The sequence below is a fragment of the Thecamonas trahens genome, assembly GCF_000142905.1.
Source record: "Thecamonas trahens ATCC 50062 unplaced genomic scaffold supercont1.46, whole genome shotgun sequence".
NCBI lineage: Eukaryota > Apusomonadida > Apusomonadidae > Thecamonas > Thecamonas trahens.
In genome coordinates this window covers 268,318-294,372 of record NW_013657634.1, presented here as the reverse complement: position 1 = coordinate 294,372, position 26,055 = coordinate 268,318, and the positions used below count along the sequence as shown (strand labels likewise).

At 64.7% G+C, this 26,055-nt stretch overlaps 10 protein-coding genes across 10 annotated transcripts in view; 5 read left to right on the top strand and 5 right to left on the bottom strand.

Annotated features, from left to right (window-relative positions):
• Positions 1–54: 54 nt before the first annotated feature.
• Positions 55–1,340, top strand: AMSG_09430 (sjogren syndrome antigen B; the record flags this gene model as incomplete). The annotated part of the gene is made up of 2 exons (XM_013899338.1): positions 55–186; positions 349–1,340. The coding sequence occupies exons 1-2, from the start codon at positions 66–68 to the stop codon at positions 1,338–1,340; spliced, it is 1,113 nt and encodes a 370-aa protein (XP_013754792.1). The 5' UTR covers positions 55–65.
• Positions 1,341–1,375: 35 nt separating this feature from the next.
• AMSG_09429 (uncharacterized protein) lies at positions 1,376–4,772 on the bottom strand (the record flags this gene model as incomplete). Its single annotated transcript, XM_013899337.1, has 2 exons — positions 1,376–4,286; positions 4,763–4,772. The coding sequence occupies 2 exons, from the start codon at positions 4,770–4,772 to the stop codon at positions 1,390–1,392; spliced, it is 2,907 nt and encodes a 968-aa protein (XP_013754791.1). The 3' UTR covers positions 1,376–1,389.
• Positions 4,773–4,881: 109 nt separating this feature from the next.
• Positions 4,882–7,524, bottom strand: AMSG_09428 (transmembrane and coiled-coil domains 4). Its single transcript, XM_013899336.1, has 2 exons — positions 7,313–7,524; positions 4,882–7,091 (listed from the first exon to the last, which is right to left on the bottom strand). The coding sequence occupies exons 1-2, from the start codon at positions 7,490–7,492 to the stop codon at positions 4,896–4,898; spliced, it is 2,376 nt and encodes a 791-aa protein (XP_013754790.1). The 5' UTR covers positions 7,493–7,524; the 3' UTR covers positions 4,882–4,895.
• A 929-nt stretch (positions 7,525–8,453) lies between these two features.
• AMSG_09427 (NADPH oxidase) lies at positions 8,454–11,206 on the top strand (the record flags this gene model as incomplete). The annotated part of the gene is made up of 2 exons (XM_013899335.1): positions 8,454–10,985; positions 11,039–11,206. 2 exons carry the CDS (start codon positions 8,454–8,456, stop codon positions 11,204–11,206), a joined length of 2,700 nt encoding a protein of 899 aa, XP_013754789.1.
• A 3-nt stretch (positions 11,207–11,209) lies between these two features.
• Positions 11,210–15,847, bottom strand: AMSG_09426 (uncharacterized protein; the record flags this gene model as incomplete). Its single annotated transcript, XM_013899334.1, has 2 exons — positions 11,210–15,741; positions 15,796–15,847. The coding sequence occupies 2 exons, from the start codon at positions 15,845–15,847 to the stop codon at positions 11,210–11,212; spliced, it is 4,584 nt and encodes a 1,527-aa protein (XP_013754788.1).
• Positions 15,848–16,366: 519 nt separating this feature from the next.
• On the top strand, positions 16,367–17,659 carry AMSG_09425 (uncharacterized protein; the record flags this gene model as incomplete). Its single annotated transcript, XM_013899333.1, has 1 exon — positions 16,367–17,659. One exon carries the CDS (start codon positions 16,367–16,369, stop codon positions 17,657–17,659), a length of 1,293 nt encoding a protein of 430 aa, XP_013754787.1.
• Positions 17,660–17,852: 193 nt separating this feature from the next.
• On the bottom strand, positions 17,853–19,577 carry AMSG_09424 (alpha-1,2-mannosyltransferase ALG9; the record flags this gene model as incomplete). The annotated part of the gene is made up of 2 exons (XM_013899332.1): positions 17,960–19,577; positions 17,853–17,901 (listed from the first exon to the last, which is right to left on the bottom strand). Exons 1-2 carry the CDS (start codon positions 19,540–19,542, stop codon positions 17,853–17,855), a joined length of 1,632 nt encoding a protein of 543 aa, XP_013754786.1. The 5' UTR covers positions 19,543–19,577.
• A 508-nt stretch (positions 19,578–20,085) lies between these two features.
• On the top strand, positions 20,086–22,463 carry AMSG_09423 (uncharacterized protein; the record flags this gene model as incomplete). Its single annotated transcript, XM_013899331.1, has 2 exons — positions 20,086–20,922; positions 20,958–22,463. The coding sequence occupies 2 exons, from the start codon at positions 20,086–20,088 to the stop codon at positions 22,461–22,463; spliced, it is 2,343 nt and encodes a 780-aa protein (XP_013754785.1).
• A 31-nt stretch (positions 22,464–22,494) lies between these two features.
• On the bottom strand, positions 22,495–25,369 carry AMSG_09422 (major vault protein). Its single transcript, XM_013899330.1, has 2 exons — positions 25,327–25,369; positions 22,495–25,100 (listed from the first exon to the last, which is right to left on the bottom strand). Exons 1-2 carry the CDS (start codon positions 25,342–25,344, stop codon positions 22,533–22,535), a joined length of 2,586 nt encoding a protein of 861 aa, XP_013754784.1. The 5' UTR covers positions 25,345–25,369; the 3' UTR covers positions 22,495–22,532.
• Positions 25,370–25,913: 544 nt separating this feature from the next.
• Positions 25,914–26,055, top strand: part of AMSG_09421 (NOD3 protein) — a 1,212-nt gene continuing 1,070 nt past the window's right edge. The window contains exon 1 of the mRNA XM_013899329.1: positions 25,914–26,032. Within this exon, the coding sequence (XP_013754783.1) occupies positions 25,958–26,032 (75 nt within the window). The 5' untranslated portion in view covers positions 25,914–25,957. The remainder of the gene's footprint in view (positions 26,033–26,055) is intronic.

Here is a 26,055-nt window from a genome sequence, read left to right as displayed (position 1 = left end):
TGCACTGCGTACGCCCTCTCTCCGTTACCCCCCCCCCCCCTCCCCTCCCCCTCCCCCTCCCAACCATGGCTGACACGACTTCCGCCGCAGCCCGCGCCCGCAAGCAGATCGAGTTCTACTTTTCCGACTCGAACCTCCCGCGTGACAAGTACCTCCTTAACCTCACTGCCCAGAACTCTGACGGCTGTACGCACTGCCCTGCCCCTCATCCCACCCATGCCCTGGCCCTTGCCGTCTGGGATGAGCCGAGATGGCCATCATCTCCGCAAACTGCCCTCCTCCGCCCTCCCCTCCCCCCACCAAGGTCATTGACCACACCCACTCACTTGCATCCACATCCATATGTAGTTGTTCCTCTTGAGGAGCTCGCCAAGTTCAAGCGTGTGCAGCAGATGGGACTCGACAACGAGGCCCTGGCGGCGGCTCTGGGCGAGTCGGACGCCCTGGTTGTCTCGGACGACGGCAAGAACGTCCGTCGGGCTCAGCCGCTGCCGGCCAAGCTCGACATCGATGAGCGGTCGATTTACGCCAAGGGCTTTGTTCGTGATGGTGAGGTGACGACCATCGAGTCGATCACCGAGCTCTTTGCTGAGCACGGCAAGGTGCTCTCCGTCCGCCTCCGCCGCACCCCGCAGACCCATCTGTTCAAGGGCTCGGCCTTTGTCGAGTTTGCCACCGTCGACGAGGCCAAGGCCATCATTGCCAAGGAGATCCGCGCTGCGCCCGAGCTGGAGCCGCTGGCCATGGAGATGAAGCTCGACTACCTCACCCGTGCCCGCGCCAAGAAGATCGAGCGCCGCAACGCATCCAAGGCTGCCGCTGCGCCGCCGACCGAGGAGGCCATCGCTGCCGAGGTTGCCGCTGAGATCGCCGCCTTTGACGTCATCCCCGGCTGTGTTGTTCACGTGACCGAGCTGGCCTCTGAGGGCATCTCCCGCGAAGACATGCTCCCCATCTTCCGCGCCTATGGCGACGTCCAGCGCGTCGACTTTTCGCGCGGCCAGACCGAGGGCTACATCCGCTTCGCCGCCCCTGTCGCCGCCGCCGCCGTCGCCGACCTCTCCACCGACGATACCAAGCGCACCCTGGCCGACAAGGTCTTTGCTGTTGCTGTTGTCGACGGCGAGGCCGAGACCAAGTACTGGCACGGCGTTGTCGAGGCCCGCGTCCGCGGCCGCATCTCGCGCATGGGCGCCAAGGGCATCCAGCACGCTGCCCCCAAGCGCAAGGCCGAGGACGACGCCGCAGCCGGCGACGACGGCGCGGCGCCCGCCAAGAAGCAGAAGACGCTTGATGGCGAGGCTGCGGCCACTGCCGAGGCGCCTGCTGCTTCCGAGTAAATACCACTTCACATCCACCCGCTCACACACGACGCTGCAGTGCACGTGTTTACGATAGAGGTCGGAGTTCCTGCTGGTGGACGTACCGCGCTGTCCGCGCCAGCCGCCGCTCAAACGCTGCCCGCGCCCGTGCCCGCGCCGGCGAGTCGAGCGGGACCGGCGATGATCCCGTGAGCGACGGCGAGCGCGAGAACGAGGACCGCGCCCGCGCCGTCACAGGCGTCAGAGGCGACGCTGCCGACGGGGACCGCGGCATCGGCGAGAGCGAGAGCGACGGCGACCGCAGCATCCGCATCAGCTCCTCGTTCTGCGCTTGCGCCAGATGCAACTGCGACGAGAGCTCGTCGAGCTTGACGTTGCTGGCTCCAGCCGCACTCACCGGCCCGCCGTCGCGTTCCACCTCGGTCTGCACACTCACATGGGCGACGTCAGGCGGGAGCGTCTGCACCGCCACGTTGTCCACAATCCGCGGCTCGGTCTGCACGCCTGCAACTATGAGGCCCGCGCCCGCAGCCAATGACGCTTTCGCCGCCGAGGCTGCGGTGAGTGACTGCGTCAGCCGGCTCACCTCGAGCGTGAGCTCAGAGACCGTTCGCGCGAGATCAATGTTTTCCTTGCGAGCCTCGACCAGCTGCCGCAAGAGCTCGGCAGTGGTGGCGCTGGCGTCGGGTACATCGTCGTCGTCGTCGGATGACGTCTCGCCGAAGATGTGGGAGAGGTTCGACGAGAACGAGACGTTAAGGCCGCGGGCATTGGGCTTGTGCTCAAAGTCGATGGCCTCGCCGCGCGGGCGCTCGACGTCGAGCCAGGAGTGGCCTCTGGCGATGCCACTCGTAGCTGCATTGACGACGATGACATCGTCATCACCGTCGCTGCTGCTGTCGTAGAGCGTTGTCGAGTTCGCCTCATTGTGCGCAGCGTTGGCTGCAGCCTCGAGCTCGGACTGGCTCTGCTGCTCCTCGAACCGCTCTTCGGCGGCCGACGCCGACATGGTGCGGCCGGCGCGGAGCATGGCGGCGCGCATGGCCGCGTCCATGGTGTGGTCCGACGACGTCGCCCGCCGGGTGTTGCGCAGCCGCAGGCGTCGGTCGCGCAGCGACTCGGGCCGCCCGGCGCGGCGGTTCGGCGGGGACTCGGCTGGAAGACCGAGGATCTCGCGCGGCGCTGGCGAGCCGTTGTCCACCATCGAGCCCGCCGAGCTCGAGCCCTCGGAGCTGCGCTCGACAACCGAGCCACACGAGTCCGAGTCATCACTAGCGTCCGCGTCAGCGACAGCAGCCGTAGTCGCAGCCACAGCCGCAGCTGCGCGCTGCTTGCGCATAGCCTCCTGCCGCGCCTTGAGCTTCCCTAGCGCCGGCGAGGTCTTGAATCCTGTGGTGCCTTGGCGCCACTTGCGCATCTGCGGGCGCTCGACCGGCTTTGCAGCATCGTCAGTGCCTCCGGCGTTGGCCGCAGGGTGTACTCTGCCCGCAGCGGCGCTCCGTGTCTCGGTCAGCCGCTCGAGTGCTGGCGACGTGTTGAAGCCTGCACGCCATGAGCGGGTCTCGCCAACAGGCTTGTCGTCGTGCTCGACAACCGAGTCGGCTGACTCGGAGCCGTCGTCGTGCTCGACAACCGAACCATAAGAGTCGGAGCTATCGCCATCGCCGTCGCCATCGTCGGCGTCGGCGTCGGCGTCAGCGGCGGCAGCCGCCGCCGCGCGTTGCTTACGCATCGCTTCTTGACGTGCCTTGAGCTTCTCCAGTGCCGGCGAGGTCTTGAATCCTGACGTGCCCTGCCGCCACTTGCGCATCTGTGGCCGAGCTTCGGCCTTGACCTCGACTGCAGGCTCATCGTCGTGCTCGACAACCGAACCATAAGAGTCGGAGCTATCGCCATCGCCGTCGCCATCGTCGGCGTCGGCGTCGGCGTCGGCGGCGGCAGCAGCCGCCGCCGCGCGTTGCTTACGCATCGCTTCTTGACGTGCCTTGAGCTTCTCCAGTGCCGGCGAGGTCTTGAATCCTGACGTGCCCTGCCGCCACTTGCGCATCTGTGGCCGAGCTTCGGCCTTGACCTCGGCTGCAGGCTCATCGTCGTGCTCGACAACCGAACCATAAGAGTCGGAGCTATCGCCATCGCCGTCGCCATCGTCGGCGTCGGCGTCGGCGTCGGCGGCGGCAGCAGCCGCCGCCGCGCGTTGCTTACGCATCGCTTCTTGACGTGCCTTGAGCTTCTCCAGTGCCGGCGAGGTCTTGAATCCTGACGTGCCCTGCCGCCACTTGCGCATCTGTGGCCGAGCCTCGGTCTTGACCTCGGCTGCAGGCTCATCGTCGTGCTCGACAACCGAACCATAAGAGTCGGAGCTATCGCCATCGCCGTCGCCATCGTCGGCGTCGGCGTCGGCGTCAGCGGCTGCTGCCGCCGCCGCGCGCTGCTTACGCATCGCTTCTTGACGTGCCTTGAGCTTCTCCAGTGCCGGCGAGGTCTTGAATCCTGACGTGCCCTGCCGCCACTTACGCATCTGCGGCCGATTCTCGGCAACGGGCTCGACAATGTCTTCCCCCGACACAGTCTCATCAGTCTCAGGAGAGCAACCATCCATCAGCGCCGCGGTGACATGTGCCAGATCAAGAACGCCAGTCCGGAGAGCATCCAAGACGGCGACAACTCTTTTGGCCAGCGTCTTTCTGGCCGCGACCTGGTTGGCCAAGTTGACTTCCGTCTTGACGAGCAGCTGCTTGACAGCGCCTTTCTCCTCCTCCGCCAACACTAGCTGCCGGTTGGCACCATCCAGTTGAGCCTTGAGCACCTTGATCTCCTCTGCCTGTTGCTTAACCACATCGACCAGGGCCCGACCTGTTGCCTGGACGTGGTCCACAGTCGGCGGCGTGAGAGCCACATCCATGCCCGTGTCTGCGCCCCTGACAATGCCAGCCTCCGTGCCCGTTACGATGCCCGTGTCCAAGCCTATGTCCGCGCCCACGTCCACGCCCGCCTCCGTGGCCATGTCCATGTCCGCCTCCACGCCCATGCCCATGCCCATCCCGTCTTTGTTCATGGACATGGTACCCCCCTCCCCTTTGCTCCCCCCCTCCCTGTCTCGGCTCCTGTCCATGACTTGCTCCCCCCTCTGCCCTGTGGTGGTGGTGCTACGAATGCGGCCCCCGTGGCCACAGAGTCTGCAACTACAACTGCTTCCTCCACACAGGGGGATATGCTCACTCCCTGTGTGTGTGTGTGTGTGTGTGTGTATGTGTGTGGGTGTGCGTGGGTGTGGCGGGGTGGGTCCCTGGGCTGTGAGAGTGGTGGGGTCGGGCGGTGAGGTCGTTGGGGAACGGCTGCCGGTTGGCTCTGCCGGCCGCCGGCTGCCGCTGCTGGGGCTGCTGCGGGCTACCAGCTGCCAGCTACCAACTACTTGCTGCCAGCTACCAGCTGCCAGCTACCAGCTGCCATCGGGATGATGGAGATAAAAGTATGATGATACAATCAATGTGTGTACTCACTCTGTCAAGTGGCTAGGGATTGTGTTGACCGCCAGCTGGGTCGGTGATCGGGCTCGGCCCGCAGGAACAAGGTTTACACAAGCCACGGGAACAGAATGAGCATGATGTCCTGCAACGCGGTCTTGTAGTCCATGTGGCCCTGGACAAGCCCATCGAGGTTGACGTTGATGATGCCAGGAACGTAGATGGGCGAGAGCCCGGCAGCGGGCTTGGTCGAATGGGAGACCCGCGAGAGGATGCCGAGGATCCAGTCGCTGGTCTGGTACGCGTTGACAAAGTTGCCGCCGACCACCGCGCGGACCCGCGCCCACTCGCTTGACGACTCGTGGATGGGCGCGCCGACGAGAACGACGTTGTCGACGACGTCGACGACGCCGGCATCCGCGAGCGCCCGCAGCGCGTGGAAGATGACAAGTGCGCCGGCCGAGTAGCCAACAAGTGTCACCGGCCGCGCCCCGTGATGCGCGTCGGTGAGGACGTGCGCGAGAAGGTTGCCGGCCTTGCGCGCCCGATCCATGACCATCGACCACGGGTTGTCGATGATGTTGGCAAAGCCGAGGACTTGGAGCGGGAACGACGCTGCGCCGAGAATGGTCCGCTTGAGGATCTCGCCCACCACCATTGACTTGGCCGACTCGCGAATGAACGAGCGGTACGCCTCACCAAGCGTCCGCAGATGGTCCGACTCCCACCGGAGCACGTACGACTCGCCGTGCGGCGCCGCCGTGTATACGTTGGACCACTCACTGCCGGCCTCTTCCTCGGCCTCAAGCCAGCCCGAGACCGAGATCGTGACGTGCATGCCCTCGCCGGCGCTCACCCCCTCGCCACGGGCCGAGACAAAGCCAAACTCGTCGAGCCCAGCCGTCCGCTTGTCCATCTTGTAGTAGGACAGCCCGGCGCCGGCCGTGCCAAGCACCGTCGGCGTGATGAGATACGCGCCAACCATGACCGTTGTTGTTGTCGTCGCCGCCGCCCCGCCGAGCACCATCCCGGTCCCGACCGCGGTCGCCACCAGCGGCGCCGCAAGGCCGCCGGTCACAAACAGTGCCGCTCCGCCGAGCAGCGCCGCCCCGCCCATCTTCCATGCCCGACCCGACGACGCCGACTTGGCCTTGACCGTCTCGTCGACTTCGGCCGTCAGCATCGTCCGCAGCATCGTCGCCAGCTCATCCTCGGCCTTGACAAACGCCATCCAGTCGACTCCGGCCGACCGCGCCATCAGCCGCAGCGACTGCCGCATCCGTGCGTCGTACTTGGACGAAGCCAGAGCGAGGACAAGGACCTCGCGGAGGAGCGCAGCCCGGTCCACGTTCTCGCGCAGCAGCGTCTCCAGCGCCACCTGGATCTGCGGCTGCCGATAATCCTCGCCCTCGCCGGCGGTCTTGACAATGGCTGCGAGTGAGGCTTCCGGGAGCGAGAACCGCTCGCACAGCCGCGGTTGGAGATCGTTGGCGTCCATCACAACCAGCGGCGTGTGCAGGATGACCAGCGTTACAATGGCGTGGCATACCTCGGGTGAGAGCGGCACTGGCTCTGCGGCTGTGGTCGTTTCCACGGCCTCGCCCTCATCATCGTTGGTAGGCGCATCGACTTTGACCTCGTCCGGCACAGACTCCTGCTCCGGCACAGGCTGTACGGGTGCCGCGCTGCTCCCCGCTTCATCGCCGTCCGAGTCCGAGTCGTCCGCAAACGCGTCCGACGACGCGCCCGATTCAGCTCCGGCCGCATCGGTGCTATCCACAGCATCAGCGCCATCCGCGTTGTCGCCGCCAGAGGGTGTTTGAGGCTCCGCCGATGGGCCGGCCTCGTCACGAACCTTGGCCAGCGCAGCGTCCAGCACCGCGCCGCCGTGCATAAGAATCTGGCCCTGGGCAGTGGCCTCGGTCACCGAGAGCATGATGATCTTGGAGCCGTCTGCCTCGGCCGCACGTAGGGCCTCTGCCTGCTCGGCCGCTAGACGGGCCTCGTACTCGGCGACAGCACCGGCCGATCCGTTTCGCACCCGGGCCAGCTCCATGTACTGGTCCTCGTCGAGCCCGTCCGAGAACTCGATGCCGAGGTAGGCAAGAACGGCGGCGCGGTCAAAGTCCGTGCCAAACTCGGCATCCACAAGCGGGAGCATGACGCCAGTCAGGAACTTCCACGCCGACTCTGCAGCGACTTTGTCCTCAAACGTGCCCACAACCTTGGGCGCCGGACCCGCTGCGTCCATCAGAATGCGGAACGGCTTGTGATCCTCTTTGTTCACCATGCCGCGCACCGTTTTCTGTTTGACCCAGATGACCACGACCCACACAACCCGCATAACCACCATGGCCATAGCCCGCACAACCATCATCACCATCACCACCCCGACCAGCATCATCATCACCACCCCGATCACCATCGACATCACCATCACCACTCATGAGTCCACCCCCCCCCCCCCCCCCCCCTCCCCCCCCCTCCCACTCCTCCCACTCCTCCCCCATACACACACTCACATACGGTAACCGATGACGCCAAAGCCGAGAACCTCGACTTGCCATGGCTCTTGTGCTTCTGCATGGTGAACAGCCTGTGCTTGTCGGCCTTGACCTCCTTCCAGAAGGCCCAACCAGAGCCTGCCGCCGTCGGCAGGCACCACCCAGACGCCGATGCAGAGCTTCCACTACCTCTTGCAGACATATCTCGTCAAGTGTGTACCCGCCTGCGTCAAGTGTCAAGGGTGTGCGTGTATGTGGCTCCGGCTCGGGAAGCGGCCGGCTGCTGACCAAACTCTGCCCGCGCACTCGGCACTCGGCAGTCGGGCATGACCTCTCGCAAGCGATGAGGTGACTCTGTGCTGACACATGAGCACCCGAGTGAGCAGCGATGTTTACCAGCTGATCTGGCCACACCATTGGTTGCCGGCCAAGTGGTCGATCCGCTGGCTCGACGGTCTCATCAGCCTCTATGCCAGCACATCCGTGCAGCTGCCGCTTGGCACGGATGACCCACATGCTTGCGTACGCATGCGATCAAGGTAGGAATTGGCCGCCAAGAAGACACCCATCATGATCGTCATCATGGATCGTCATCAACGGGCGGGATGGATGAGCTCCTGCTCCTCACGAGCCAACTGTGTCGACACAGTCGGAGCTGCCAAGGCGCCATCCGCACGCCGCCAGTCCTGGCGACTCGACAGGTGTAGCCCGTCGCACCCAACTCGGACACCCCTCTACTCGAGCCGTGATGGCTTCGTCGACCTCGAGCTGGAGCACTGAATCTCTGCATACACAACCGGCAGCAAACGGAGGGAGGTCACAGGTGACGAGTGCGCATGCCAGCGACCAGACTCGGTCCAAGAGCAAGCAGATGAAGCCATCGACAGATCGCAGACTGAGGCACCGCGAGACGGTATCGAATCGGCAGCAGATGGCCCAGCCAGCAGGCAACGGCGATGACTGCAACAACGATGGCTACAACGACAAAAGCAACGACCACGGCTCGATTTGGGCGCGGTCGTCATCGTCGTCATCAGCAGGTCGGCGCAGCCGACTGCCGAGAGGAGGGCAGCTTTCAGAGCGAAGAGGACGGACAAGACGGACCGAGTCGCTAGAGGGTATACGAGAGACGCTGGGTTCCGTCTGGGCCTCCTCTATGGCTGATGCTCACGGCGCAGAGGCCTCTACTTGATGCCTCGGCTGCGAGCTACTGGCGGAGCCTCCAGAACGCATCCATCGCCCTCGAGTCGGCAAAGGCCATGCTCGGCGTCTCCACGGGCGTCTGTCCTATCACCGGCATGCGTCGCCGCATCCTCCGCTTTGGCCGCGGTATGACTCGCGTCGCCACTGCCTGGGTCTTCCGCCCCGACTCGCTCATCAAGCGCTGGGCCCACGTCTTTGCCATCGCATCGAACCTCACCTACCGCCTCTCCCGCCGTGCCTTTGCCCGACTGACGGGCTGGGATGCGGCCTCCTCCACCGTCGATCTCCTCTTCGCCATTCTCGCTCGCCCGCCACCGCCCTCCAAGAAGAAGCGCCTCTCGTCCCGCGCTCCCTCCGTCCCACTCCTTGAGTTTCTCGCTTTTGCCTCGGCCTTTGCTGGCGAGGCGCCACAGAAGCTCCGCCTCATGTTTGTCTTCCTCATGGCAGCCGGCTCCACCACAGCCGGCGCTGAGCTCTCCCTCGCCACCCTCTGCAACATCCCGCATCTCATTCTTGCCGCTCCCGGCGGCGCTGCCCTCGCTGGCGACGATCTCGTCGCCGAGATCCACAGCTCGTGGCTCGCCTCCTCGGTCGCCGCCGACAACGAGGCCTTCTCCCCGAGCCTCTCGCGCTCGCGCGCCATCTCGTTTTCGTCGCCGGCCTCGCCGACCCGTCCGGTCGGCAGCATCGTCCTTGACTGGCCGCGCTTCATCTCCGCCTTTACCTGGGGCGAGCTCGAGCATGCCACCGAGCTCACCCTCCACATCCACGCTACACCCACCACTCGCCAGTGGCGATCCTGGCTCACAACCCACCGCACATACTCGACAGTCGCCTTCTCACCAGACGCACCGCTTCTGGCCGCCCTCCTCGCTGTCGCCGAGGATCTCAAGCTCTCACCCAACGTCGGCCGTGAGCGCGCGAAACTCTGGATGGCACAGTTTGCGCTCCAGGAGCTCGCCACCGTCGGCGACGTTCTCGCCCTCGAGCCGGCTCAGTGGAGCTCACTCGCCACTGCCACAGACCTGCCCGCAGGCGTTCTCGCCCGACTCGCCTCTTACGGCATCTCCGGCTCGGCATCCAGCGCGGCGCCGGCGACCTCGCACCTCGCATCGCTCCGGGCCTCGGTCGCCGCCGCCGCTTCCACCGCCCGCATGCATGCCAAGCTCGACCCAGCGTTTTGCCTCTGGCTTGCCCTCATCTGCCTTGCTGTCACCCTCGAGTCAGTCTACATCGCGCGTATCGCCCGCTCCTACGCAGCACACCGCATTCTTGGTGCCTCGCTCGTTGCCGCCAAGGTCTTTGCCGCGGGTATCCGCGTCGGCGTCGCGTTTCTCTTTCTCCCGGTCTGCCTCGCCACCTACACCACCGTCGTTCGAGTCTTTCTGCCGCGCATGCCTCGCTCCGCCACGCTCTGGCTCCGGCCCTCACAGGAGCACATGATGCTCTTCCATCGGCTCGGCGGAGTGGCCACCTTTGCCTGCGCTCTCGGCCACACCGCTGCTCACGTTGTCAACGCCTTTCGCACTGCCGCTGCATCGCAGGCTGATCGCGACCTGGCCTTTGCGCCGGGCACCCCGCTCGCCGCCTTTCGCACCCACAACTCGCCGCTCACCATTGTCTTCTCGACCTGGCTCGGCCTCTCCGGCATCCTTCTCCTCCTTCTGATGCTCGCCATTGTCCCGCTTGCACACCCGAAGATCCGCCGCATCGCCTTTGAGGTCTTTTACTACCCACATCAGCTCGCGCTCGTCCTCCCGCTCCTCCTCGTCGCGCATCCCACCACCCTCCGTACCCTCTACTACATCGCACCGGGCTATCTTCTCTACCTCATTGCGCGCGGCATCTCGGCGCCACACGCGCTCGCCGACGCCCGCATTGTCGCGCTCGACGCGCTCCCGGGATCGGTCGTCCATGTTGCCTTTGTCAAGTCGGCGCGCATGACGCGCGCCCTCGCCCTCGGCGACTACGTCCACCTCCACCTACCAAGCATTTCCAAGCTGCAGTGGCATCCGTTCTCGGTCGCCTCCTCGCCGCTTATGGAGCACGTGCACGTGTATTTTAAGGCTGTCGGCGCCCGCGACTCTTGGACCCGTCAGGTCTACGCGCTCGCCGAGTCCTCCGCGTCCGGCATCGAGGACCCGACGTCACCGGCGTCATCGCTCCGGCTCTACGTCGCGGGCCCGTTTGGCTCGGACCCGCACCCGTATCTCTCCTACCACCGCGCCGTCCTCATCGCGTCCGGCATCGGGGTCACTCCCTACGCCGCCGTCCTCTCCGACATCATTTTCCGGCTCCAGCACGGTCTCGCTCTCCCACTCAAGCATCTCCACTTTTGGTGGGTCTGCCGCGACCTCGACTCGTTCCGTTGGTTCCAGGACGTGCTCGAGGTGCTCGAGTCCCAGTTCTACACCTCTATCCACGAGCCTGATCTCACCCTCGACGTTCGCCTCTTTGTCACCCGCGACGTCTTTCTTGCGCTCCCTTTTACCGTCATCCGCGGTCGGCCCGACATGGCCCGGCTTTTTCCTACCTCGACGCCGAGGATGTGGTCTCCGACTCGGGCCTTCTCGCCCGGCCCAACGCCGCTGTCGGCGTTTTCTTCTCTGGTAACTCCTCGCTCGCCTCGGCCGTCTACGCCGCCACCACTGCCGTCTCGGCCACGTCGCTCGTCGACTACCACTTTCATCTGGAGACCTGTTTTACGCCCTAACTGCTACCGTCGGCGCATCCGGTTTCGCGACGACGCCGCCCGCTGCATCGGCGGCACTAGATGTCCACTCCGCGCTGTCTCGACATTGCGCATCGACATCGACCGACCGGCGCCCGATCCGCGCCGCGAGAGCCGTGACTTTTTGAGCCGCACTCCCGACGAGAGCGGCTCAGACGCGCCGTCGGTCAGCATGGCATCGCCACCGGCAAGCGCGTAGAGCTCGTCGGGATCCATGGCGTCTAGAACGGTCTCGGAGACCGCGCCCGACGACGAGTCGTCACCCGACGCCGGCCGTGAGCTGGCCCGCGAGCTGGTCCCATCCTCCTCGTCACCATCGTACTCCGAGTACTCGTCGTCGTCGAGATAAATGTCGTTAAGAATCATGTACTCGTTGGTTCGCTCCTTGACGACAGAGTGCGACCACGGCTCTATCCGCTCGAGCTCTTCTGGCCGCAGAAACAGGCCCGAGTCCTTGGCGCACTTAAAGTACTTGAAGCCGTGGACCCGGCCCGAGTTGGTGCCAGAGCCGGCCTGGTCGAGGGCGATGCCCACAAACGGGCCCTCGTCAAAGTGAGTCTCACCGTAGTACATGATGACGCCGGTCTGCAGCGGAACATGGTTCCGCCGCCACACCCGGTCGCCGACCTGCAGATGCCGCTCGCCGGCGCGAAGCTCGTCGCTGGCGACCAGGACCGAGACCAAGTCCTGCGCCACAAACATGCCATGCTCCGGCGAGCACTCGAACAGCTGCGTACCCTCGTAGTCACCCGAGTTGAACAAATCCGACGGATACGGCATCTCCAGCCCGATGTAGTAGGGCGCCGTGAGGAGGTTGACCGATGCCGACGGCAGCGGGCCAAGGTACCGCACCGTGGCCTCGGCATGGTGGAACAAGACACGCAGGCCGTCCATGGCCACGCTTGCTGTCTCGAACCACCGCAGCCGCCGCTTCTGCTTCTTCTTGAGCAGCTTCACCGCCCGCTTTTTGGCCTCCTCCTGCCGCTTGCGCTCCGCCGCCCGCTCCGCGGCCACTCGCTCCTGCGCCGAGAGCATGGCCTGCCGCGCCTCCAGCAGCTTGCGCTTCCGTGCCTCGCGCGCCTCACGCTTTCTGCGCCGCGCCTCGCGCTTGCGCTCCTTGGCTTCCTCCGCCGCCGCTGCCATCGCCACGCGCTCCTCCATCAGCCGCAGGAACTCGTGGACGCCGCCAACGAGCACCTCGAGCGCCGATAGCGCCGTCGCCACCCCGGCTTGCACTTCGTCTGAATGCGGGCTTGCCCGCAACTCGTCCAGCCGCGCCTCAAGCGCTGCGCGAGCGTCGTCGAGCGAGGCCCCATGAGCATGGAGTGCGCTCTCAAGGTTCTCGCGTTTGCCGAGGATGTTGGCATGCCGCTTGCCAAACGCCGTGAGTGCGGCCTTGACCTTGGCGAACGGCACCGCGTTCGCCGCAGTCTCCACCGACGTCACATGCGTGGCAATGTACGCGGCTTCAGCAGCAGCAGCGGCGGCCGCCTCGCGCCGCTTGACGTCCTCTGCATACGCGGCCTCCTCGGCGAGAACAACTGCGTCCAGGTCAGCAATGGCGTCTGCGGCAGCGGTCTCGGCCTCGGCGTTGTACACGTCGGCCTCGAGCGCAGCAAGCGCGGCGTTAACCGCCTTGGCCGATGCCTTCAGCGCTTTGCGCCTAGCCTCGAGAGCCGCGCGCGCCTCACCGGCTGGCTCGTCCTTGAGCATGTTGGCAATGGCGGCGTCGAGCTTGTCGACTGGCTCGGCGGCGGCGGCCTTTTGCAGCGGGATAAAATGCTCGAGCTTGTATTCGGCCTCCATGGCCGCGGCGCGGGTGGCGAGCTCGGCGTCCCATGCGGCCTTGGCCTCTGCTTCGCTTGCACCACCCTCGATGCGGGTCCGGATAAACTCGAGGCGTTCCTGGTTCTGTTCGTAGACCTGCACCAGCCGCGGCATCGACTGGCGGACGCTCCACATCGAGAAAAGCGCCGCAAAATGCGAGAGCGCCAGCGCTTGCTTGGCCGCACGCGCCGCGCGAGCCGCAGCGAGCGCGTCGCGCAGGGCGTAGTTCATGGCGTCCTTGAGGAAGACCAGGTTTGAGTTGCCGATCTGGTACGGCGCCATGCCGGATTCGCTTGTCAAGTCGTGCTGAGTAGAGGCGACGACGGATGCACAAATGGAGCGGACTTGGTTGTCAAGCGAGAGTGAGTTGAACGCTGCCATGTCGTCAACAAGCTCGGTGTAGGTCTCGACAAACTGGGCCTTGTCCACTTCAGACGCATAGCCGGCAAGCCGCATCTGGATGACCGCGTACATACCGGCGGACCGCAGCTGGTCGAGCACCTTGTGGTTGGAGAGCGGCGCACGCGGCATGCCGGGCACCCGCGAGCAGATTGGCTTGACGCAGCGAACGAAAAAAGGCTCCGCTGCAAGGTCAAGCATGCCCGACGGGTGGCCAGGCACGTTCCACGACGCCGGCGAGACGAGTGCCCGCAGCTGCTCGGCAAACTTGTCGGCAACCGAGGTGTTGAGCTCGAGGCGGTCCGGATCAAAAAGGCCGGCGACAAAGGCGGCCGATGAGGACGAGACAAGCGTGACAAGCTCGGGGGCAATCTTGTCGGCGTTTTTCTCGACGCACCCGTCGACGGTGTACCACACGGTTTCAGCGTAGTGGTGGACGGCAAACTGGGTGTGGGCCCGCGAGTCAAGCTTGTCATCAAACCAGCCGACAAATTCGTCGGGCGAGGACTTGCGGACTACGGTCGAGGGCGCGAGACGGCCTTTGCCGCCTTTGTACGTCGACTTGATGGTCTCGACCCAGCGCCGCTCGGCAAGCTCCGGGTTGTTGCGGAAGGCCGGAAGGGTGGCAGCCTCCTTGGTGGCGTTGTTGAGGGCGCCAAAGAGCGACTTGCGGCCCTCCATGATGAGGTTGACACAGAGGGTGTTGTCGTCGTACTCGATGGCGTCGACGTCGAGCCCGTGGTCGGCGTAGTGGGCGAGCTGCTTGGGAATGAGCTGGTCGTAGAAGAACCGCTGCAGGCGCTCGTTGGTGAGGTTGATGCAGAGCTGCTCAAACCGGTTGGCGGTGTCGGGCACGCCGTGCTTGTCCGGCAGCGACTGGAACGACTCAAAGCCAAAGATGTCGAGGACGCCGATCCACCGGCGGGTGAAGCCGGTTTTGATCGACGCGTTGATGTGCTCGATGATGACGTCAAAGAGCGAGGCGTAAAGGAGTTTGGCCAGCGCGTCGGCGGTCTGCTTGGCCTTGTCGGGTCGGTACGCACGGCGCATGTTGACGACCTCGCACGAGAGCAGATTGGTGGCCAGAGCGTCGGCGTCGACAGCGAGGAGGCCTGCAATGCGCGAGACAACTCCAGGCGGCGAGACGGTGCAAAAGCCGGTCGAAGAGCCAGCGTGCTCCTCAAAAGTCAGCGTGCCGAGGTGCAGGATGGCGGCGAGCGTGTCCCACACGCACGAGAGATCGTCCTCGAGGTTAAGCGTGACAACAGCGTCGATGAACGCCTCCCACCGCTTGGCGTCGGCCATGGGCTCGAGCCCGGCTTGCGGCGCCGACGGATCGCTAGGCATGTACTGCCATGACTTGGCGTTCTTGCCGTGCGAGCCGACGAGGTACGGGTAGTCCGCGACCGAGTCCGAGAGACCGCGCGCCGACCGCTCACCGCGGTCGAGGAACTGGAACATGAGGTAGAAGATGTGGTAGTTGCGCTCACCGGGCTGTTGGTCGACAATCCGCGACTTTTCCAGTAGGTACGTCTGCAGCGCGGCGCCCTCGATGGCCCCGGCCTCGTCGAACTGGACCTTGACGAGCTTGCCAAACCGCGACGAGTTGTGGTTCCGCGACGTCTTGGCATTGCCCAGCGCTTCAATGACGCCCGAGATAGCCCGGATCTTGGCCACAATCTCCGCCCCGGGCGGAGAAGGAGCAGCGCCAGCGTTAGGACCGGGAGCAGGAGCTGGGTCGCACCCGCTGCCGCGGTAGGCCAGAAAGTCGAGCACGTCGTTGGTGGCGTATGTCTTGCCAGCGCCAGACTCGCCCGAGATGACGATGACCTGCGGAGCGGCCGTCTCGGCGAGCGCCTTGTGGGCAGCCTCGGCGACGGCGTAGATGTGCGGCGGGGCGCTCGCATCGCGGAACGGCAGGCCGGCGTACGTAGCCTTTGTCTCCTCGCCAGAGACGCCCATGTCCGCCATGGGATTGACGACAACCAGGATGTCCCCGACATATGTGTAGAACTGCATGGGCTGGGCCTTGTACCTCAACCTCAGGTTGTACATCAGCTCGCCCACCGCCAGATCAGCCAGCTCCATCATGTCTGCCCTCCCCTCGGCGTTGGACGTGTCCATGACACTCACGGCGAGCTGGCCCGCGTCTGCCGAGTTTCCCAGCGGAACGTTGACCTTTGCCGGACGATGAGCAGGCGTATGCTCCGGCTTGAGGGCACAGGTCGGACAGAGCTCGCCCCATTCTGGGGCCACCGTCACCATCGAGTCCGAGACGGCGAGGACCTTGCCTGCCACTCGCGACGGGTGGTGGCCATGGGAGGCCTGCTCTCCTCCGCTAGTACCTGCTGCCAGGTTCTCCACCCAGCACATGTCACCTATCTGGAGGGTCGACATGGTATGTGTATGGATGTGTGTGTGTGTGTGTTTGTGGATGTGTGTGTGTGTGAGTGTGTGGTGGTGGCAGTGACGTGGTGTTGGGCCGTTGGAATGGCGGCAATGACTGATGATGGGCAACGACTGATGATGGGCAACGAGTGATGATGGGCAACGAGTGATGATGGGCAACGAGTGATGATGGGCAACGACTGATGATGGGCAACGACTGATGATGGGCAATGACTGATGGTGGGCAAGGACTGATGATGGGCAAGGACTGATGATGGGCAACGACTGATGATGGGCAACGACTGATGATGGGCAATGACTGATGATGGGCAACGACTAACCATGGGCAACGACTAACCATGGGCAACGACTAACCATGGGCAACGACTAATCATGACTATGGCGATAGCTGCATCGGCTCGGATCCCTGTCGCCCGCCTCCGCCGGCCGATCCCATCCACGGACAGAGCCACTCGTCGCCACACCGAGAGCCCCAAGAGCGGCTGGACGTCGTTTCCAACCACCACAATGATAGACCGGTTTCCTGACGAGCTAAGGCTGTACATCTGCGAGTTTCTGCCGACTCGTGACCTCCTTGCCCTCTCCTGCGCCTCGCGCGACTGGCGCCGGCTCGCTACCGACTCGCTACTGTGGCGACGACGGTACGCCTGCGAGCTTGCGCCGCTGATGGGCGACGGATGCGTGACGAGTGGCGGCTCTGATGGGCGTGACGAGGACAGCGACTCTCGCGAGAGCGAGTGGTTTGTTCGGTACGGGCTTACCATGCGGGTGCTGAGCCGGCTGGCGCGTCCGGACGCCGCCGCATCCATGGAGCGAGTGGCGCTGGCTGACGATGTCCACGCCCGCTGCCTGGCCCATCACGCGGCAATGGACGTACTGCTCGCCGGATGCAAGCGCGGCGTGCTCCTCACCACACCGCTAAGTAATCGGAGCAGTACCCGTGGCGACCGTGGGCGGCGCTCGCCAGTCGAGCTCGTCCCGACCGCAGTCCAGGTTGCCGACCGCGACGCCGTCAACTCGATGTGTCTCCTGCCGGGCGCGCCGAGTCTGGTGGCGCTCGGCCTCGGTCGCCAGCTGGGCGGCTCACTAGTGTTTGATCTGGAGACTGCGTCGCCGGTGGCGACTCTGACCGGCCATGCCGACTCGGTCTTTGCGCTCGCGGCGTGTGCGCAGCGGCCATGGGTCGTGTCGGGCGGTGGGCAGGACGACAACTCGGCGCTGGTGTTTGACGTCAACTCGCCCGACGCCGCTCTGCGGACGCTTCCGCATCGCGGCTCGGTCCGCGCACTGGCCTTTGATCCGGCGGCACCATCGGTCCTCTACTCGGGCTCGCTCGACAAGTACGTGCGGTGCTGGGACCTGCGCGCACCAGCGCGCGAGCCTGCGCTCGAGCTGGCCCTCGCCGCAGGCGTCCACGCACTCGAGCTGCCGATTCTCTCGTCGAGCGGCGATGGTCAAACGCTGGTTGTTTCGGTCGGCCGTCCGCACAATGCCGTGTACGCCATCGACACGCGGGCGCCGCACGCCGGGCCGACGGTCAACGCGCGGTACCACAGCTCGGCGGTCTCATCGCTGGCGGGCAACGCGTTCAGCCTTGCAAGCGTCTCGTACGACGGAACGGTGGCGGCTGTGCCGATGGCGAGCTGGCTGGCGGGCGAGGTGACCACGCCGACTGCGACGTACGGCATTCCCAAGACGGCCAAGGGCAGGGTGGCCCGCGGCGAAGACGTGCTCGCGCTCACCGCCCGCAACGTGGCGCTGGCCACGGCGTCGTCGGCCGGCCTGCATGTCTGGGTCTGACGGTAAGCACCGCGCGTTCACTTGTGACGGAAGACGGTGTACGGCTTCCATGCCATAGCGCGGGGCCCGACGAACGGGATATAGAACGCGCGCGCCCATGCCGGCGTGGCGTCGGCGTCGAGGAACGGAACCTCGAGAATAGTGGTCCAGGTCTCTGGCTGGCGGGCAGCGAGGTCGTCGGCGGGCGAGAGGACTAGATCGACCACGTAGGCACAGTTGTCGACGGCAACGTACCGAGAAGGCTCGGCGGCGTTGCGATCGTTCATGGCTGGCACGTGCCGGCTGAGCCCGTCCGGATACGGCGCGTACGCCTGCGGGAGAAGGCCGCCAAAGCCACCGTCGATAAAATGGAGCGCGAAACGGGCGTCCGGGAAGAAAAAGTGGGACGGGAAGCGGTACCACTCTTTGCCGACGCAGACGGCGACCGAGGCGTTGACCGGAAGCGCGGCGCGGAACGCCGGATCAAACTCGGTGTTGGCAAGATGGGTGTAGACCTCGAGCGGCGCACCGTAGCCCACCACCATCACCACCGACCGCGAGACAGCGAGCAGGGCAAAGAGCGCCAAGATCATCCACACCAGCGTCGAAGTGAGCGAGGCGCGGGTGACAAACGCAGCCTTGCCGTCGTCGTCATCGGCGCTGCTGCCGGCGTCACCGTCGCCGCTGCACTTGGCCAGCACACTGTCGAGGAGCGATGCGCCGCAGGCAAGCGTCACAGCTGCCGACACACAGAGCGCGGGATAGATCGGGTAGAGGAACCGCTCCTCCTTGTGCGGCTGGGCGAGCATGAGGCCGAGCCAGGCCCAGATCGACCACAAGTACGCCGCGAGCCGAGAGCGGAACGCCGGGGACGGGCCGCAGACAAGGTTGTAGTGGCTGAGCCAGCCGGGGAGGACAGTGAGGAACGGACCAAGCAGGCCGAGGACAAATGCAAGGTTAAAGTTGACGATGCCGTTGCGGATATAGTAGTGCCACGGCTCGGTACCGTAGAGCTCCGAGCCGCCGCCAGAGGCAGCGGTGGCGAGCACGTTGTACATCACAATGTTGAGCGGGGCGAGGACCGGAGACCCGTAGAACGACGAGTCAATGGCAAGAAGGAGGCCGATGAGCACGGTGCCGGCGAGGAGAGCAAAGCCGACAAACTTGACGACGCGGCGGACAATCGGTAGCGGCGACGGGCCGAGGAACATCATGTGCAGCGCGATGGGAACGCCGGCCCAAGCGGCAAAGGGCCAGGCAACAAGGCCGGCGACACCGACAAGCGCCACCGCTAGCGCCTCGCGGCGATCCAGAAACGCGGCGTATGCGGCAGTGAGCGCGACCATGGCAGTTGATGAGGGAACAAAGGCCGGGACAGCGAGGAAGAGGCCCGGGGCGAGGGCCATAAAGACGAGGACAAAGATCGGAATGTGGGAGAAACGCAGCCGCTGCGCGAGGACATAGTACAATGCCGAGAAAACGTATATGGCAAGAATGACAAGAACCAGGCGGAGGGCAAAGAACTGCAGGAGCTTGACGTTGGCATCACCCGGGAGCGAGCGTGTCCAGACGGGAGCCCATGCCGAGTCAGCCACAGGAGCCGAAGGGTAGTGACGGCCATCAGCGAGCGATCCCAAGCCAATAGTAGCATTAAGCACCAGAGGAAGAGCCAGAGGTGGCGCATGAGCCAGGAGATAAGCATACGAGCGGAGGGCATACTGCGAGGCGTACTCCCATGTCTGCAGACCGGTGCCATGGATGAGGTAGTGGAGCGGCTCCCAGTAGTTGAACACCTCGTCACAGTCGGGAATGGGTGCCATGAAGACAGCCATCACAAGCGCCACAAGCAGTGCCTTGCGGAACGTCCCACTGCTTGGGCTCCATACCCGGTAGTACCGACCCATGTCACCTGTTTGTCTATCGGTACTGTGGCCACGAGTCGCGTGTCGTGACCAGCCGTGTCGGTCGACACAGTGCTGAGCCTTTGGGGGGGGACCAAGTCACCCGCGTGGCATCGGCCGGACCGACCGCCGGAAGGTGTAAGTGGCCAGTGATGCTGGTCATGTGCGATGGTATATCTGCCAGCCCGTCATCGTCATGTGGCCTACCTCTGCAGCCTGCGATGGTGATTGAGGCGATGATGATCGCGTGGGAGGAGGAAGACATGGGAGGGGTGTGTGATCAGAGAGGTGCGCACACATGTGCGTGTGAAAACGTAAGTATACACATACGCATGTATGTATGTATGTATGTATGTATGTATGTATGTATGTGTGGGTGGGCTCATATGATGCCCCCCCCCCCTCCCCTCCCCCTCCCCCCCCCGTCCCTGCTGACCTCACCACCAACGCACCAACATTCACGAAGACCCCCACCACCCCCAACCCCCTCACCCCCACCACCCACACACCTCTCTACTCCACCCCTCCATGGCACGACGACAGACAATGCGGAGGACGGCTGCAGGGGTACTGGTCCTGCTGGCCATGGTCGGCCTGGTCGGCCTGGTGCTGACCGTCGAGTGCGCAGAGGGCAAGGCCGGCAAGGCGGGCAAGGCGGGCAAGGCCGGCAAGGCGGGCGGACTGGTCGAGCTTAATGATGACAACTTTGACGAGATGGTCATCAAGGCGCCGCATTCAGAGGTCTGGCTGGTTCTGTATGTCGGCGATGCCGAGATGTGCAAGGTCTGTCCGCAGCTGGAGGCCCAGCTCACCCGCGCTGCGCCAAGAATGGCCAAGATCGGAGTCCGCTACGGCATTGTGCGGCATTCAGAGGCATCGGCCAAGACGCTCAAGGCATACAAGGTTCCCACTTTGCCGACCTTGCATGCCTTTACCGCGCTCAAGGTCAATCCGTATGCCGCAGGCGCCGCATACAAGTCGCCCGTCCGCTACACCGCCGAACAGTTCTCCGAGGCGCTGGTGGCCAAGTGGCTGGCGGGCATCCTTCGCGAGCAGTTTGAGGCCGATACGGCTGCGCTGCTCGCCGGTGGCCTGGCCGACGGCGTCGTGGCCAAGGACGCCCTGCCCAAGGATTCGACTGACGGTCCGCTGGTGCTTCTTCTGCGCGACGAGCCGCTCATTGCTCTCGATATGTTGGCATTCAAGCACCGCGGTGCTGTGAGTGTGGCATGTATCTCCAAGCCAGAGGCCATGGCCGCGGTGTGGCACCGGTACGGCGGAAGCGGTGCGCCGCTGGAAAAGGTCGGCCTGCTGGCCATCGACCCGGTGAGTGGCGCCGTCCTCGCCGCCCGCGACGGCCGCGACGGCAAAATCACTCTGGGTGTCCTCCACCATTTGTCGACGACGTGGCGGCCGAGCATGGCCTCGAGGTTGAACACGTCAAGCCGTTGTCCAAGGAAGAGGCGCGCGCGGCGCGCGCGGCGCGCAAGGCCGCCAAGGCCGAGGCTGCCAAGGCCAAGGCCGAAGCCGCGCGCGCCAAGGCCGAGGCTGAGGCCGCCCGCCCTGGCTACGAGATCCTCGACAAGCCGGCTTTTACCGAGCGAGTCCTTGTGGAGGACATTGCGTGGGTCATCGAGTTTGTCCGCGACGCGGGCCACGCGAGCTACACCAGCGAGCCTGCTGGCAGGCCGCTGTGGGACAAGGTCTCGCGCAAGCTAGTCTCCAAGATCCACACTGGACTGGTTGATGTCGAGGCTGAGCCCAAGCTCGCAGCCAAGTACGGCATGGACAGCCTTGCGCCCGGCGAGTCGGCACTCGTTGCTTTTCCGCTCAACGCCAAGCGCAAGCCGGTGCGCTACGATGGGCCGCGCGAGGCCAAGCCGCTCTACGAGTGGGCGTTGAGCTTCGTGCCCAACTATGTGATGCAGCTCAAGACCCAGGAGGCGACCTCGGCGTTTTTCCAGCATAACCTGGCGACGCCCAAGGTCATTCTGTTCTCCGAGGCCGAGACCGTCTCGACCATGTACAAGATCCTCGCCCGCGACTACCGTGGGAAGCTGTTTTTTGCCCAGATTCCAGCCGAAAACACCCAGTTCATCGCCGGCATGGACTCGATCGAGTCATTCCCGGCCCTGCTTGTCGCCGGCTCGTTTGGTGGCGACCGCGCCCAGATCCGGTTCATCCCTTATCAGGGCCCGTACAAGCTCAAGCACCTGCGTGCGTTTATGAACCAGCTCCTGGCCGAGGTCGAGATGATCGAGAACGGCGAGGTGCCCGGGCAGACCAAGGCTAAGGCCAAGACCAAGACCAAGAGTAAGGCCAAGGCCAAGGCCAAGCCGCTTCCGCTCGCCTACGCCGCCGATCAGGACGGGCTCTCCCAGGCCTGCCTTGACAAGTCGTCCGGCATGTGCCTGCTGATGGTCCTTGATGCTGCGCCCGGTGCCGAGTTTGCACAGGACAACCTGCGGTACCGCGGCCTGCTCCGCGCGGCGGCGGGCAAGGCCAAGGCCACCTCTGTTCGCCCAGTCTGGCTCAAGTCGCACCACCTGTCGTTCAACGAAGCGCTGCACTTGGAGTTTGGCTTCCCGGCCCTGGTTGTTCTCGATCCGGCCAAGGCTCGGTACGCGGTCTACGTCGGCGCCCTCAAACCCGATGCTGTTGCCCAGTTTGTCGACCGGGTTGCCCGCGGCCGCGAGCGAACACTGCCGCTTCCCGACGCGGCCGTCCTTGGCGCCGAGTCGCTCGATGACTTTGACTATGAGGACGGCGACGACGCCGCGGCGGCAGCCGGTGAGCTCGACGACTTTGACGCCACAGACAGCGCCGGATCTGCCGCCAACGACGGCGCCAACGCCGACGACGCGTATGCCGCCGCGCTCGCCGCCGCTCAGGCAGCAATGGCGGCGCGCAAGCAGGAGCTGTAGGCTGGGACAGTAAAGTCAATGATGGTCGGACAAGGGTGGGGGGAAGCATTCAATCGCAAATCGACGCATCTACTGGTCAGCGCCGGCACCCGAGCCGATGAGACCCGAGGCGGTGTTGAAGAGGTTGATGGGCGAGTTGCCGTCGGTGACGAGGACCGACGAGATACCAAGCGACTTGAGGAGCGCGACCTGGGTCTCGGGGCCGGCGCGAGCAAGGTCGCGGATGGTCTCGGGGCCGAGGGCGGCGACCGACTCGACCCAGCGCTTGGTCTCAATGTCGGCCTCTGCACGGGCCTTGGCGACCTCGAGCTCGTTGAGCTTGCGCATGTGGTCGACCTCTGCGTTCTGGTGGGCGACGAGGCGGGCAAGCTCGGCGGTGGACTCGATCTCCTGGGCCTTGACCTTGAGCTTGGCTTCCTCGAGCGACGACTCGCCAGCAATCTTGGCGGCCTCAGCGCGGGCCTTGGCCTCTGCGGTGGCCTGGCCGGACGAGGCGACGGCGGCAGAGAGGGCCTTGAGCGAGAGCAGCTCCTTGCGCGACTCCTCGGCGCGGACCTCGTCCTGGATGCGCTGGCGCTCGAGCGCGCCGCGGGCCTCCTGCTCGACGCGGGCGGCGTTGTGCTTGGCCGTCGCCTCCTGCGAGGCGGTGGTGATCTGGATGGCGAGCTGGACCGACTTTTGGAGCGAGTCGCGCGTCCGCTGGTCGACCGGCTCCACCGACTGGATGTCAATCGAGGTGATGACCAGGTTGTTGCCCGGGAACTTGTAGTAGCTGCCGACGTTGCCCTCGTCGTCCTGCCCAAACAGGGCCGCGGGAATGAGCGTCGCCGAGGTCTTGTGGAAGACGTCAAACGGAACCTGCGCCACAGCGCCACGGACCCGAGACGCGATGCGCTTGCACATGTCGCCCACAAAGTCCGAGATCGAAAAGAGCTTGCGGACCGACTCGGGCGACGACCGGTCGACGTCAAAGTGCCAGTTGTACGAGAGCTGCAGCGAGAGCCGGGCGTGGTCCGACGTCTCCACCGTGATGATGTCTGTTGCAAAGTCCGGGCCGAGCAGCAGCGCGAGCGACTTGATCACGTTCGGCCGCTTCGGCTTGTCACCCGAGAGGCAGATCGGCGTAAACTGCTCGTCCGGCCGGAGCAGTACAAGGTCCGGGCCAAACACCACCCGCGACTCCTTGAGCTTGTAGTCGTAGATCTGCACCGCCGCGTTGTGCGGGACCCGGAACGTCACCGCCCGCGTCATGTCGCGACCCGACGCCGAGGTGTTGTCGTCGTTGCCGCGGGCGTGCCGGTCTGCCAGCGGGTCGCGCGTCGCAGCGTTGGCCAGCAGCGCCTCCACGTCGGCCGGCAGCTCCTTGCGCCACAGCTCCTCGTCCTCGCGGATCATGTAGCTCTCGCCCGAGACAACCGTCACCTCGCCAGACGTGATGTTGCGGACGTAGATGCCCTCGTTGTCGTCGAGCGGAATCGCCCGCCGGACGTCAACAACAGAGACCTCGACCCGCGGAAAGTACTCGCGCGGGCCCATGATCATCCACAGGTCGCCGGGCGTCCGCGCCACCGTTGTCTCGGTCACCGCCCCGTCGGCGCCGCGGCTCGCCACCACGTCGTCAAACGCCTGGTTGGCGCGGATCACCAGCGCCTCGTCCTCGCCGAGCACGTACACGTCCTCGATGCCCGACTCGAGTCGCTCGCCTGGGTTGAGGAAGAACGACCGCTCGCCGATCCGCACCTCGCGGTGCCCGAACCGCTGCCGACCGGTCTTCGCGTCGACAGGGTCCACCACCACGCAGTACTGCCGGTTCGTCAGCGTCGTGATCTCGATCTGGCCCACCACAGCCTCGTACACATCCGGGATGTACTGGTCGGCGTCGGCGAGCGTGACCAACCACTCCTCGCCGGCCCGGCGGCTCACTCCGAGCGCGTCGTCAAAGTTGCGCGTCGCACGAAGGTGCAGCGCCGTTTTCTCGGTCAGCACATACGCCGAGACAACGTCGACAACCACCTCGTGAACGGACGGCAGGTATGCGCCCTCGGACCGCAGCTGCCACTCCTCGCCCGTCCGCCGCTGCACCCCATTGGCGTCGATGCAGTCGCGCCGTGCACGCAGACGCAGCGCCTGGTTCGGCCGCACCACCGTCGCCTCCACCGTCCGCACATACTCGGCCTCCACCATCGGCTTGAACACGGTCGGCCCACGAACAAGCCACTCCTCACCGGCAATGCGGTCGACAGTCGCGCCGTCGGCAAGCGTCTGCTTAAAATCGCGCTTGGCCCGCAGCAGCATCGCCGTGTTCGTCTCGATCACCGGCATCTGCGTCACGCCTGTCACCAGCGACTCGCCCGGGTACAGCGGGAAACGGTCCTGCGCCTCGCGGACCTCCTCGTCGCCAAACCGCAGCTTGTACTGCCCGTATTCGTCCACCACCGGGTTGCCCCCGTCATCGCGAACCACCGGGTTACCCACCACACAGTAGTGCCGAGGCGGAATGGTAATCATCTTCTCTGGCCCCAGCACAACCCGGACATGATCCGGGCGAGTGTACGTCCGCGGCCCTGCCACAATCGACGTCACATTGACATTGTTATCCAGAATGTGGATGTACGAGAACGGCGGGACACGAATGACCTGTGGAGGGTGGGGAAGGGGTGGAAGGAACGCTGAGGGGCTTTCTTTCCATTGCCAGGTGGAGGGGGAGGGGGACGGGGCGAGGGGGGGGGGAAGGAGGGGAGGGGGGGGAATGGGGTAAAAGGGGGGGGAGGAGGGGGGGAGGTTGGGAGGGAGTAGCGTGTAGTGCTTGTAGTGCTTGTGTGTGTGCGTATGTGTGGGGAGGGCGGGTGCTGTGGCTGCGTACCGAAGGCTGCGACGACATGGTGCGGGCTGGAGTCGAGTGGTGGCTCTGTCTCTCTCTCGCCCTCCACTTGGTCCTTTGTCATTGCTATTCGTTCTCCTGGGTTCATTTTTTCGATTACTTGCAACCACAAACAGGATTGGAAGGACGTCGTCACCATCACTGCCGTAGGGTGATGATCATCATCATCGCCTGGTGGAGGTACGCTTCTAGCCGCGAGAAGTTGTCAGAAAGCCTGCAGAGCAGAGATCAAATACCGACAGAAGGTGGAGAAGGAGATGGCAGAGCAAGTATGCGGTGCATGTCGCAGCTTTGGCCATACCCCGCGTCGAGAGCCAGGCTACACTCTAGCCAGCGCTCGGGAGCGCAGCACCAGACACTGTGATAGGAGACCACGCACTCGACAGAGCCACTACATGTACCACAACCTATGAATGATCGTCGCCATAAAGATCATAATGATTACCATCATCATGGTCATCACCATCATCATCAACAACAAGCCACACCATGACGACCGCAACACGTGACGACGCCATACTCCACCCATACTCCACCCATACTCCACCCGCACACCACCCACACCACACCACCACACCACCACACCACCACACCACCACACCACCACACCACTATGGGCGGCAAGCCATCTAAGCAGCACGTGGTGGAAGATGTGGTCGCTCGCGAAGCCGAGGACATTGCCCGCAAGGTACGCCACCCCACCCCCCCCCC